General features: G+C 32.5%; 1 protein-coding gene across 1 annotated transcript; it reads left to right on the top strand.

The window, feature by feature from the left end:
- The first annotated feature begins 118 nt into the window (after positions 1 to 118).
- On the top strand, positions 119 to 13561 carry hacd2 (3-hydroxyacyl-CoA dehydratase 2). Its single transcript, NM_199861.2, is given in 7 exon segments — positions 119 to 324; positions 3243 to 3360; positions 6056 to 6074; positions 6558 to 6646; positions 9354 to 9475; positions 9604 to 9782; positions 12188 to 13561. Coding segments are annotated over 7 exon segments (735 nt in total). The 5' UTR covers positions 119 to 199; the 3' UTR covers positions 12271 to 13561.
- Positions 13562 to 13962: the final 401 nt, after the last annotated feature.

Here is a 13962-nt window from a genome sequence, read left to right as displayed (position 1 = left end):
TATTTTAGTTGTATTTGATGTAAATGCTTGCGAAAAAGACGACGCTAGTCTGTAACTGAAAAAACAAAGCATTGTTTACACTCTGTCCTCACCAGAGGGCGCTGGATTCATAAGCAGCTTTTTTACATGTCAGCAAGGCCACACGCCTTTATCCACCGGGACCATTGGATGATCCAGTCTTTCTAATGATAGTTCAGTCATGTCGGCACCTGCCATGGGGACCAGCAAAACAGCGCACAGTGAGTCCGGTCACAAGAAGAAAAAGGGCCCCGGAACACTGGCCACAGCATATCTGGTCATTTACAACGTGATTATGACAGCAGGGTATGGTGGAAATCAAATGCGCTTCCGTGCTTCTCTCTTCAAGCGTGTGTGTGTGTGTGTGTGTGTGTGACAGCAGAAATGAATGGTTGGATTTCTTCAGCCTGTATGACAGAATCGCGGTCACCTCCCCCATTGAGTCTATATTGTATTATTTAACACTGTTTAATTTGAAAGCTGAAACATTTCAACAAAGTTATTCTGCACATGTCTGCTGTGCAATCCAAATGCGGTGTAACGTAAAGCCTATTATCGCTTATTTAACTCGCCGTAGGGTTGGTGATGGGTGACAGCGAGCATTGGTTGTTGTTGCATGAATGCATTGTTCTTGTTTTACAGTCGCTGGTTTGTTTGGGCAGCGTTGTAACAGGGCTTGTAGTGAATTTAGTGTCTTTGTTAGTTTGAATGTAGCCTTGTATAGTTTGTAGACATTAGACTAGGCAGTGAATTAAGCGCACCTTAGACCTAGTAACCCAGAAACTGTTGCACAATAATGTCCGTTTCAGGAACTAATCGATTCGATTCGAGACAGCCGATTCGTTTCTAAATCACTCATCGTTGTTTTTTACATGAGCATATGTAATGTAAAGCTTATTTAGCAAATTCATGGCGAATGTGAAGCATTGGATATACTTTGTGACTATACTTTGCCTTAAATAAAAAAAAAAATAATGGATTTCTATTAATAAAATTATCCAAATCATTTGTTAAAATCACTTCTTTTAGTTTTTATTTGACCAGATTCTGTTGCATTATAATGATTTTATACAGCCGATTTATTTCTAAATCACTCATGTTTCTTTGACATGAGCATAATGTAAATATTGATAAACCTTACATTTTGAGCACTTTTATTGCGAATGTGAAGCATAAAACCTACTTCCTGAGTATGTTTTGCCTTAAATAAATCGAAAAAACATAATTAATTTTAATAAAATTATCCAAATTATTTATTAAAATCACTTTTTTTTTTTTTTAGTTTTTTTTAGTTTTTTTTTGACCAGAAACTGTTGCATAATAATGTCCAATTCGGCAACTTTTCAATTCAATACAGTCGATTTGTTTCTAAATCCCTTATCTGGTTTTTTGACATGAGCATAATGTAAATGTTGATAAATCTTACATATTGAGCACATTTATGTTGAATGTGAAGCATAAAACATACTTCCTGAGTATACTTTGCCTTAAAATAATCAATACATCTGGATTTCTATTAAAGAAAGTATCAAAACAATTAGTTAAAATCACTTCTTTTAGTTTTAATTTTTCGTCAGTGTTCTAGAGAAAAATTCTTATACAATGGAACTGTATAACTGTATATTAAAGGATTATATATATATATATATATATATATATATATATATATATATATATATATATATATATATATATATATATATATATATATATATACATATGAGCAATTGCAGCGTTATGGATGTGACATTTGCAGTAAAAACACAAAACATAAATTCACATAGAAAGTGTTTGTTAAGATTATATTGAAACATGCTTATATTTTCCAGAGCAACTCACCATATTTTGTATGAGGAAAATAAACATACATTATGGATGCGACCAAAAAAAGTCTGCGAGTTTACAGTCTACAACATACTTTGTAGAAATTCTATGAACTAAACTACACAACCCCCAAACATTTTTCGATTTGATTTTATTTAAAATTTTTGCATTTATGAGGAAAAAGCTTTGTTATGGATGTGACAGATGTGTAATTGCCACTTGTGTGACTTTGGCAAATCAAATATAATAGTTTGAAAACAACGACAGATGCATTTTTGAGTATTTTTAAAGCACTGTAAAGTATTGGTTACAAAACTTGAAAATGGGTTTCGTATTTTAGTGAAAACTAAATTTTTTTATGGCAAGGTACATTTGCATAGAATTGCTCTTATATTTGTTTGTTTAGTTTCAATTGCAGTTTTTTCACTTCAGAAATGCAACTTGTAATTTTAAGAAAATCTTATAATTTGGAGGATAAATGTTAGTATTGTAAGTAGATAATTTCTAGAAAGCGTATAAATGTACAACTTCAAGAAAGTTAAGCTTCTTATTTTGACGCTTTGTTCAAATACTGTGAGATGCAAACTAATTTCTTACTATAAATGTATGTCATGCAAGATATTAAGTTAATAATATAATTCAGAATTGTTTGATAAAAGTCACAATTATTTACATTTTTTAAAATGCCATTATGAAAACTGGCTTTCACATTGTGCTCTAGAGCAAATTTAATGTTGAATTGTTCTTCTGCAGTAGTTCTTTTTAAGCAATTGAAATTAACCGAATCATTTGGAAATGGCTCAACTGTAATAGAGAAACTTGTTTTAACTGGTTTACTGAAAATAAACTGATTCACTTAGATGGATTGAACTTTCCAATGCAGTTTAGCAGAACTAACCAAACCAGGTTTGCTACATTCTCATGTTGTCTATTGTAATCCAAAAGGCAGTCAAAAATGGTCACCAGTTCATGCTATCTAATTAACTCTAGTATATGAACTATACCATGATAATACCTATTATTATCTAAACACTGATGTACTGTTTGTTGTTATACTCTAAACCTGACTTTGAAATACTAAACCTGTTTATGTTTTTATCGTATGATGTGCTCTTGCTAGTATTATGATTTAGAATTTTATATGTCTTCATCATTTTATGTCAATTAGATCTAGTGTACAGTCAGAAGAGAAATGTATAAATCTTTTATTCACAATGTCTAGTGTGTACAGAATGTGCTGGATGTATTTAAATGACACTGTTGCTTGCCACTGCTGGCCGTTAGCTGCTCTGCTTGAGATTTGCATGCAGTTCAGTGTTTGTATGCATTGCGGAAATGCCCTTCTCAAAGCAAGGGCAAGTGGCACTACAGATTTATTCTGAGTTTTTTTTCTTATTTAGGTGGCTGGTGATCGCTGTTGGTCTTGTTCGAGCATACCTCGCCAGAGGAAGTTATCATGGGCTTTATTACTCCATAGAGAAGCCCCTGAAATTCTTTCAGACCGGTGCACTGCTTGAGGTGAGTGAGCTGCAGATATTCAATTCAGCATATGTTTTTTAAAATAATGTGATAAGTCTTTTAAAAAATAACTAATAAAAATGTTATAAATTTAGCAGTGCTGGGCAAATATGAATCACAGTTAATCGCATCCAAAATAAAAGTTTGATTTGGCAATAATTATACACCACACACACACACATACAGTTAAAGTCAGAATTATTACCCCCCCTGAATTATTAAACCGCTTGTTTATTTTTATCCCCAATTCCTGTTTAATGGAGAGCAGATTTTTTTAACACATTTCTAAACATAATACTTTTAATAACTCATTTCTAATAACTGATTCATTTTATCTTTGCCATGATGACAGTAAATAATATTTGACTAGATATTTTTCAAGACACTTCTATACAGCTTAACGTGATTTTTAAAGGCTTAACTAGGTTAATTAGGTTAACTAGGCAGGTTAGGGTAATTAGGCAAATTATTGTATAATGTTGGTTTGTTCTGCAGATTATCGAGAAAAAAAATTAGCTTAAAGGGGCTAATCATTTTGTCCCTAAAATGGTGTTTAAAAAATTCAAAACTGCTTTTATTCTTGCCGAAATAAAACAAGTAAAACTTTCCCCCGAAGAAAAAATGTTATCAGACATACTGTGAACATTTCCTTGCTTAGTTAAACATCATTTAAAAAATATTTTAAAAAGAAGAAAGAAATTTAAAGGGGGCTAATAATTCTGACTTCAACTGTATATTATGTATATATTAGGGCTGCACAGTATATAGTTTGAGCATCGATATCGCAATGTGTGCATCTGCAATAGTCACATCACACAACATGCAATGTTGAGTCAGGATTATAAATGAGCAAAAACCCCTGGTAAAACACACTAGATTTGTTGAGTCTCTGCAGAATTGAACCATAATAGTGTGAAAGTTTACCATCTGTGTGTGTTTTAGGGCCTGTGATTGTGAGCATTTAAAGAGAGTTTAAAGCGTACTTTTAGTTGTGCATTAAAAAGTTTAATAAAAATTGATTTTATTGAATTATTTATATGATGAAGTCTGTCCAGTGTTATTTTACATTTCATAATTCAATTTCTGTATCTGAAAGCTGAGATGCCATAAAGTGCTGTGTTTATGACTGTAGTTTGTTTATTATATGTATATAATAAAATACCTAAATATATATATTTATATTTTACTCCCCTACAGAATCATACCAATTCATCTAAAGTAATGACTTGGCAAATAGAACTATTTAAGTCATCTGGTGAAACTGTATTTATTTGGCAATATATTTATAGCACAGGAAAAAAAAAATCGCAATCTCAATTTTTCTAATATCGTGCAGCCCTAGTATATACAGTTGAATTCAGAATTATTTGCCCCCCTGTTTAATTTTTTCTCCCATTTTCTGTTTAACGGAGAGAAGATTTTTTTAAAACACAATTCTAAACAAAAGTTTTAATAACTCATCTCTAATAACTGATTTATTTTTTCTTTGCCATGATAACAGTAACTAATATTTGATATATTTTCGGTATGAAATCCAAATGTTTACATTCATATAATTATTAATCACCTGTTTTTAGATGGTCTGTGTCTAAAAGTGAGGGTGATGTATCCCCCCATCCCCCCGGTTGCTACGCCCCTGCCTATACACAATAAACATATATAATACACACACACATATATTATGTCAAACTTATATTTTGGATGCGATTAAAAGTGATTAATCTTTGCCCAGCACAAAAAAATATGTAAATATAAAAAGTATTAAATATGATAATAAATTACAATGGGCAAAATGGTGGTGCAGATGCTAGCACAATCGGCTGACAGCAAGAAGGTGGCTCATTTGAGCCCTGACTGGGTCAGTTGGCATTTCTGTGGGGAGTATGCATGTTCTCCCCGTTTTTGCACGTGTGCTCTGGTTTCCGCAAGTCCAAAAACATCGGTAAGCTAAATTGTCTGCAGTGTATCTTTGTGAATGAGTGTGTATGGTTGTTTTTTGTGATGGGTTGCAGCTGGAAAGGCATCCGCTGTGTCAAACATATGCTGAATAAGTTCGTGGTTCATTCCGCTGTGGCGACCTCTGATAAATAACGGGACTAAGCCGAAGGAAAATGAATGAATTAATAAATTACAATTGTAAATGTATTCATAAAGAACTTTTCTTATAATAATAATAATAATAATAATAATAATATTAATAATAGTATAATAAAAAAGTAATTAATAATAATAATAATTACTAATAGTAATTACAAATGGTAAATAATAAAAAGTACTATTTTGTCACTGCAAAAAATGACTGCTGATGTTCAGCTTTTTCATCACAAGAATAAATGACACTTTAAAATAATAACAGTTATTTTTAGCTGTAGTATTATTTTTATTTTTTGGATTTCTAATTAAATAAATGGTACATATATAATAATAAATCATACCAAGCATGGCATGTTCAAAAATCTTAACAACTTAGTTTGTTACAGAACTACCAATGGTAGAATAAAAATACTTTTATTTTTTATTATTACATTTTTTCTGTGCTCAGTCTAATTCCAAATATAAATCTGTAAATTGTCTTATTGCACAAATATTTGATTCACCCTAGAGGGTTGTTAAATTAGATTATTTATTTGCTAAAAATGATCATTCCTTGAGGGGTAGTACACTTTATAATGTTTGTTCTTTTCTTTCTTCACAGATATTGCATTGTGCCGTGGGTAAGTGCACCAGTTGCTATATCAGTATCTTATTAAGTTTGACTATAAATATGCTCTCGGTGAAGTATATAGATCAGCTTGTCTATACAAGGGAAGCTTTTTTTAACCCGGCAGTGCCACCGTCAGTGAGGCTGCTGCTTTCTCTGCCAGTCTGACAGTAATAATGTGATAAAGAGTTTCACTGCACCCGTGGAGCGCAGGGTTCACAGTCCACACCTCATTATCTGGGACTTAAAGCTTAATGTGACCTTTCCCTGTGCAAACAACCAATCCTGCAGCACCCTCTGTTATATCGCAACCACCCCTACAGTATATGTCTAAAGGATTTTATTATATTCATTCATTTGTGTCTTTTTATCTCTTAATATGTAATATAATGCATTTTTTATTTCTCATTTTCTCTGTGCATAATTGCTCTGAATAGATGTACATGTTATGGATTTTATGATTTTGACTTTACCTAACATTTGACGTTTTGTGTAGGAATCGTTCCCTCTTCTGTGGTCCTGACTGGATTCCAGGTGATGTCACGGGTGTTTCTTACTTGGGCAGTGACACACAGTGTTAGAGAAGTAAGTTTGTGTTTAACTTAAAGGTTTTATACGAGTTATTTTAGCTATTTATGTATTTCTATAGTATTTAGTATTTTAAAGTTTCAGTCATTTTTAAAAATGTTAAAATTATATTTATATTTTAAATGCATATAATTATTAATTATTTAATATTTATTTAATTTATCTATTTATTTATTAGTAATTAGTTAATTAAATCATTTATTTATTTGTATTTTTGTGTATTAGTATTTTGATCAGGTTTTGTAGTAGTATTTGAGATTTTCTTTAGCTTTAAACTTTATTTTATTTCTTTATATTTATTTAAGCTGTTTAGTAAGATTTATCACCCAAAAATTGAAATGTACTCATAATTCAGGCCATCCAATATGTGGGTGACTTTTTTTCATTAAATATTTTTAGCTGAGAATTTGGTCTTTTGTGATACATAAACTGCCATTAACTGGTATTAAATTTGTTTTGCCAAAAATATATAGAGATATATAGAGTTAGAGGTTGAGAATATATAGAGTTGTTTTAGAGTTATTTATGTTTTTATAGTATTTAGTATTTTAAAGCTTCAATAATTTTTAAAAATGTGAAAATTATATTTCAAATGCATATATTTATTTTTGAATTAATTTATGTATATATTTATTTATCTAGTTATTTATTTATTGAAAATTAATTAATTAATTTATTTATTTAAAAGTATTTAGTAGTATTTAAGATTTTCTTCAGCTCTAAACATTATTTTATTTCTTTATATTTAAACAATTTTATTATTTAAGGTTTTAAAAATTATTGATCACCCAAAAATTTAAATGTACTCAAAATTTAGGCCATCCAATATGTGGGTGACTTTTAAATTTTTTTCGCTTTTAAAGATTTTTTAGCTAAAAATTTGGTCTTTTGTGATTCATAAATTGCAAGCTACTGGTATTAATTTTGTTTTGCCAAACATATCTAGAAAGATGTAGAGGTAGAGAATATATAGCATTAGCATATAGCATAGAGTTATTCATGTTTTTTATAGTAATAGTATTTTAAAGCTTCAGTAATTTTCAAGAAAATGTAAAAAATTATATTTCAAGTGCATGAATTTATTTATTTATTTATTTATTTGTATTTTTTTGTATTAGTATTTTGATTTAGTTTTTAGTAGTATTTAATATTTTGTTCAGTTTTAACTTTATTTTATTTCTTTATTTTATTTAAGGTTTTCAATAAGATGTAAATAAATGTACTCATAATTCCGGCCATCCAATATGTGGGTGACTTTAAAAAATATTTTCATTTAAGATTTTAAGCTAAAATTGGGTTCTTTTTGATTCATAAACTGCAAGTTAACAGCTACTGGTATTCATTTTGTTTTGACAAAAATATATAGAGGTTTGTAGATGTAGAGAATATATAGAGAATATATGCTCTAGTTATTTGTTTATTTTTATTGTATTTAGTATTTTTAAAACTTTTATTTTACTAGTATTTTAAAACACTTTGTATTTCAAATGCATTTATTTATTTGTTTGTTTGTTTGTATTAGTATTTAGAACTAGTGTTGAGTAGTATTTAATACTTGATTCAGATTTATTATTTTATTTACTTATTTTTATTTAAGGTTTTTAAAAAGACAGGTGACACCAAAATCTAAATTAGCTCTTAATTCAGACCATTAAATATTTGGGTGACTTTTAAAAAACATTTCATTAAAGAAGATTTTTAGCTGAAACCTTGGTCCTTTGTGGTGCATACACTGCAAGTCAACAGCTACTTTTTATTTTTTATTTTTTTGCCTGTAGCAGTTTACTTGTATTTTATGAATCACCAAGGACTAGGTTTGACTTAAAAATCTTTTTAAATGTTCTTACCAAAGAAACAAAATCAGCTATATCTTGGTTGTCATAAATAAACGAACCACAAATTGGCTTGTTGGATGCACTAAATTTCAATTATTAAGCATGTATTTTATTTTACACTTATTTCGTTAACATATTTTTTTACAAATAGTTTTCAGTTTCAGTAAAACAACTTGTGAAATAGTTCAGATGAACTTTTTATGATCATGTCATGATGTTAAGGAATCTAATAATAATTATCATGGTTATTATCATGCCAAAAATACCTCAAACTAATCTTGATCATTAACATCCCTGTTCTAAGATGAGCAATCTAATTTGTCTTATTAGCTCTAGTTCACTGCCATCTTGTGGCTCTAGCAAATTTCAACAGGAGATATAAATTGTACAGTGGTCAACAGTGTTATTTATTGCAATCACTTTTTGCAAACTTCTTTGAAACTAAGAATCAAGTTTTTATTGTCTATCCCAGAGGAAGAAGTCTGAGCTGAAGTGTATAGCTCTGTAAGTTATTTCTACAAGAAACCTGCCTGAATCCAAACTGGAGAGTAATACTAATATACAAAGTGTCCGTGTGTGCCTGTGTATGTTTCTGTTGCTAAAACAACCAAACTACTTTTTAAGCCTGTACATGTGTAGAGGTAATACCGAAACCAGTTTTTTTTTTTTTTTTTTTTTTTGCTGGGCCTTAATGCATTTTAAAGTGCTTCCGTTGCCGATGCTCTCAGTTGTCCATCTTTGTGTGCCGAGTGGCTTCAGTGAATGGTGATTAAACAATAGCAGACATAACCGCATGGTCCTCTACTACATTTTCTGGCATGCACAGGAGCTCTATGTAGTCTCTGGGTGACTTAAATCTCTCATTTCAGGTCCAGAGTGAAGACAGTGTTCTCCTCTTTGTGGTGGCCTGGACAGTCACTGAGATCATCCGATACTCTTTCTACACCTTCAGCCTGCTCAACCACCTGCCTTACCTTATCAAATGGGCAAGGTGACTGGCTTTTTTGACTAACATTCACATTTATTCATTCATTCAAAGCAAATTAGGAAAAAAGGACAAGGGCAAGTCAATTAACAGAAACGGACAGTGTGTTTTAATATGCTTTAATTTTTTCACAGGTACACATTTTTTATTGTGCTGTACCCGATGGGAGTGATGGGGGAACTTTTAACAATCTACGCCGCACTGCCATATGTGCAGAAAGCAGGGCTTTACTCCATCACCTTGCCTAACAAGTACAACTTCTCATTCGACTACCACACGTTCCTCATCTTCGTCATGATCTCCTACATACCCTGTACGTATTAACTTGTGCACTAAGACATCACGGGCCAGATTTATTGAAAAAGGGCAATGTAGTGCGAGGTAACGATGCGAGAATTTAAACTCAGAAACGTGTCATTGGCGACACCAGTGGACATTGAGTGAATTGCAGCAAGTGTCTTTGTTTGGAAATTGCGCTTGTACACTCATCACTTACTTTGTTTGATGACCTGATACTGATAACAAATGTTCATAGAGCATCCACGCTTCTCAAAATGAAGTTTAGATGTGTGTACAGTAGCAGAGAGAGCACAAACGTGCTGTAAGTTAAAAAAATACATGCAAATATAGAAAAACATTTACTAACATCTCATAGTTTTTTTTGACAACACATGCATGCGTAAATGAGCTACATCGCATGAGTAGCAGTGTGATGTGGCTGTATATCAGCACTGGAGGGAGGCGTGCGTTGACACTAGGCTGTGGGCTAAGTGCCTTGGTGTCCCACCAGTGACGATATACAGCCGTATCGCACTGCTACGAGTGTGATATTGTGTTTATACAACAGTTTGATGGCATAATCGTGTATATAATAAAAGAAATTCAAACACAACAGTCTAAAAACTCTTGTGTATGAGGAACTACTTTCTTCTACCATTCATTTACATCAGCAGCTGACGTCAGAACAGCAGAAACCATTGCTACTTTAAAAACTTAACTTTAGACCTAGCCTTTGAATGATTCTCTAGCGTAATATCTAAAGTGATGACAAAACAGGTGATTTTGCAGACATTTTAAGATTATAAGGCTGAATGGCATAAAAAGCCATCAGTCAACAGAGATTTGCCTGTATTTCTCTGTTGCAGTCGGGAGATCACAATAATTAATCCCGAAAAATCCAAAGCAGTGCCATCACTACAATTACTGTTGTGTTTGCGATAAGGAAAGACATACACATGCATTCCAAGTCATCCCAAGCTTTTTTAGACAACGTAAGATTTAAAAAAAAAAAAAAAAAAAAAAAAAGATTCATAATTGAAAACTAATCTTCAAAATGACCAAAATAATAAACCAGGAAAAGCACAAATAAGAATAATGTCATGTAACTACATACAGTTGAAGACATGATGATTAGCCCTCTTGTGAAATTTAAAATGTTTTTCAGGCATTTTTTTGAAAACATTTTTAAACATAATAGTTTAAATAACTAATCATCTTCTCTTTGTCATGATGGTAGTACATATTAGTTTACTAGTTACTTGTTTTAAGCTTAAAGTTTCGATTTAAAAGATGAACTATGCTAATTAGGTTAGTTAGACAAGCGAGGGTAATTCAATCAATAAATGTTCTGTAGCCAATCAAAAAATTTATAATTTCTTAAGGGAGGGATATAATATTGATTATAGCAGTTTTTAAATTCTTTTTAAATATACAAATTATATTCATTCCAGCCTGACTAAAAGAAAAAAGACTTTCTCCAGAAGAAAAATATAATAGAAAATATTAAAAGTGTCCTTACTCTACTAAACATGAAATAATGAGAAACATGCGTTCATTCATTCATTTTCCTTCGCCTTAGTCCCTTTATTAATCAGGGGTCGCCACAGCAGAATGAACCGCCAACTTATCCAGCATATGTTTTACGCAGCGGATGCCCTTCCAGCTGCAACCCAACACTAAGAAACACCCATACACTTCCATTCACCAAGGCCAATTTATGCCTTTGGACGGATGGGGAAACGAGCACCTGTAGGAAACCCACGTGAACATGGGGAGAACATGCAAACTCCACACAGAAACGCCAACTAACCCAGCCGGGGCTCTAACCACTGACCTTTTTGCTGTGAGATGACAGTGTTAACCACTGAGCTACCATGTCGCCCACTTACGAAATATTTTAAAAATAGTTTAATTTCAACAGGAGGGCAAATTTTTCTTTCTTCAAATCTATGTTCGGAAAACATGGTTTTCAGGTATTTTAAGTAAATGTCTATTTTCTTCCACACTCGTTGTGTTTTTTTGCTTTTTTCTCCTCACAGCAGCTATTTTAACATGACAGGGTGAAAATAGATTACCAGTAAACTGACTGAGCAATCTTAAGTTAACTTGATTGATTTAAATACTCTTCGTCTGTAACTTTTTCCCTCTCAAAATAAATTGTCTCTAAAAAATTATGTTATGAGTCAGATGCAAAAATAACCATGTGTCTTTTGATTGTATTTTCTTTCAGAACTGCTTCTAACACCAAAAGCTGATTTGCGCTGTTAGTAAATCTGGCCCTGCACATCATATTTTCTCAGAATACTTTATGATATCTTCATCTGTAAATAATCGGATTGCTCAGTTGATCTTATACAGCTACAGAATCTCTCGAAGCTCATTCTTGTCCAGTGAATGAAGCGCTCTGTTCATGTTAATGACCGTCTTTGTGTTCTACAGTATTCCCTCAGCTCTACTTCCACATGATGCGCCAGAGGAAGAAAGTTCTGGGTCACGTGGAGGAGTACAGCAAAGTGGAATAACCAAGCGGACTGATTGCACAGAAAGCAGAAACAAGCGGACAACCTTTAAAAGCCACACTTCACAGATTCTGGAAAAAAAATTTAAGAAGAAAAGGCCTCCTTGGCGATTAGAACAGGCCAGTTATGCAGAACGATTGTTAACAATACTATTTTGGTCAAGAACTGTAGCAGTTGGTGATTCTTTTTAGGGTTCATGTAACTTACACAAATGGCTTTGCCTCAATTTAGAGGAAGGGGAATGTCTTTATCATATTAATACATCCGCTACCTTGTGACTTTTTTAAAAATTAATTCTAAATGTAGAATTACTGACCAAATATTGTAGCAAGTATCATTCAGAAAAAGGGCAAAACGCAATTAGCTGCATCTGCTGGCTTTTACCAGAAGAAACGTCCCATGATTCTCATGTGTAGTGCGTTCTTTACACTGTATTGAATCTAAATTGATTTCAATATCTCACTTAGTTCATTCCTTTATACTTTGAGTGTTTAATGACTCAAGCCGTACTTGACTTTCACACTACTAGCGTGTCTACTGATTCCCATTATGATTACTGTTAGTGTTTTCTTTTGTTTTGTGCTGTGCTTTCCTAAAGGATCAATGTTAATCGGTTGTTTTATTCAGTATTGGATATATATTGTTGGTTTGTGGCCGTTTGCGCAGAAAAAGAGGTGAATAACCCAAAGAAATCCTCCGAGTTGCTGGGTCGGATCTACAGTCAATGCTACTAATGTACTAGATGTGCATTTCTGTCGTAAAAAAAAAAAAAAAAAAGAGGAAACTCCTGACACTTTTGGAGCTTGTGAGGAGAGCTACAGGAGCCAATTGGATTCGAGTGCCTCCAGTCATGCTTTTCCAATGAGTCAAATCTAATAATGTGGAGGAAAAACCTGAGAGTTGAGATTTTTAATGCTTCATTGCGCGTCTGCCTAATTGTGAACCGCCAACTTCAGCCCCCCTGCCCCCCTCTCAATGCAAATGAATCCCATATATAATGAAGTGCGAGCCACACTATTGCACAGATAGAGTCTTTTGGTAAGCCTGTTCATGACGAATTAGCATGGGATGCTGAATGAATGCTTGTGAAAAGCTGGAGTGCAACTTTAAATAACACTGCATGTCCAAGTGCTGTGGCTAGACCTTGGTTTGTTGAAGCATGACCCTTAACTCGATCTAAAACGCCAACATTGTCAAGCTTTTGATATTAAAGATCTGCATGGGACCAGCAAACTTTGTATGAATAGTAATACAATGATATATATTTACAATAAACCATGACATGGGAAGCAAAGCCAGTCTGTGTTGATGCATTTGTGCTTCAAATACACAGATATTTCACTTTAGGTGGGTGTGTTTGCTTATTATGTTTCCTCTAGTGGACATCAGGTTACCAAGTTCACTTTTCCTTCACATGATGGCAGTAGAGATCTGTTCATGACCCCTAACATATTATGTTCTGGCAGATACACTAATAAGGGCTAATGATTGATTTTGGGTGTTTATTTATTTCTAACCATATTTAAAAACTGTCACCGTGTCTAAATTGCTAAGCAAATTTAATTTATTCCACAAACTTATAAGCCTCTTATTTATTGTGCTATATTTGTAATTTAGAAAGGTTGTAAAGTAGAACACTATCTGATAAAATAGGCTTATTTTATAAAACAATTATATATTATAAACTTCATAATC

Source organism: Danio rerio, chromosome 9 (genome assembly GCF_052040795.2).
Source record: "Danio rerio strain M-AB ecotype USA chromosome 9, GRCz13ab, whole genome shotgun sequence".
NCBI lineage: Eukaryota > Metazoa > Chordata > Actinopteri > Cypriniformes > Danionidae > Danio > Danio rerio.
Note: the sequence above shows the minus strand (reverse complement) of the source record. Positions and strands in the feature narration are given on the sequence as shown.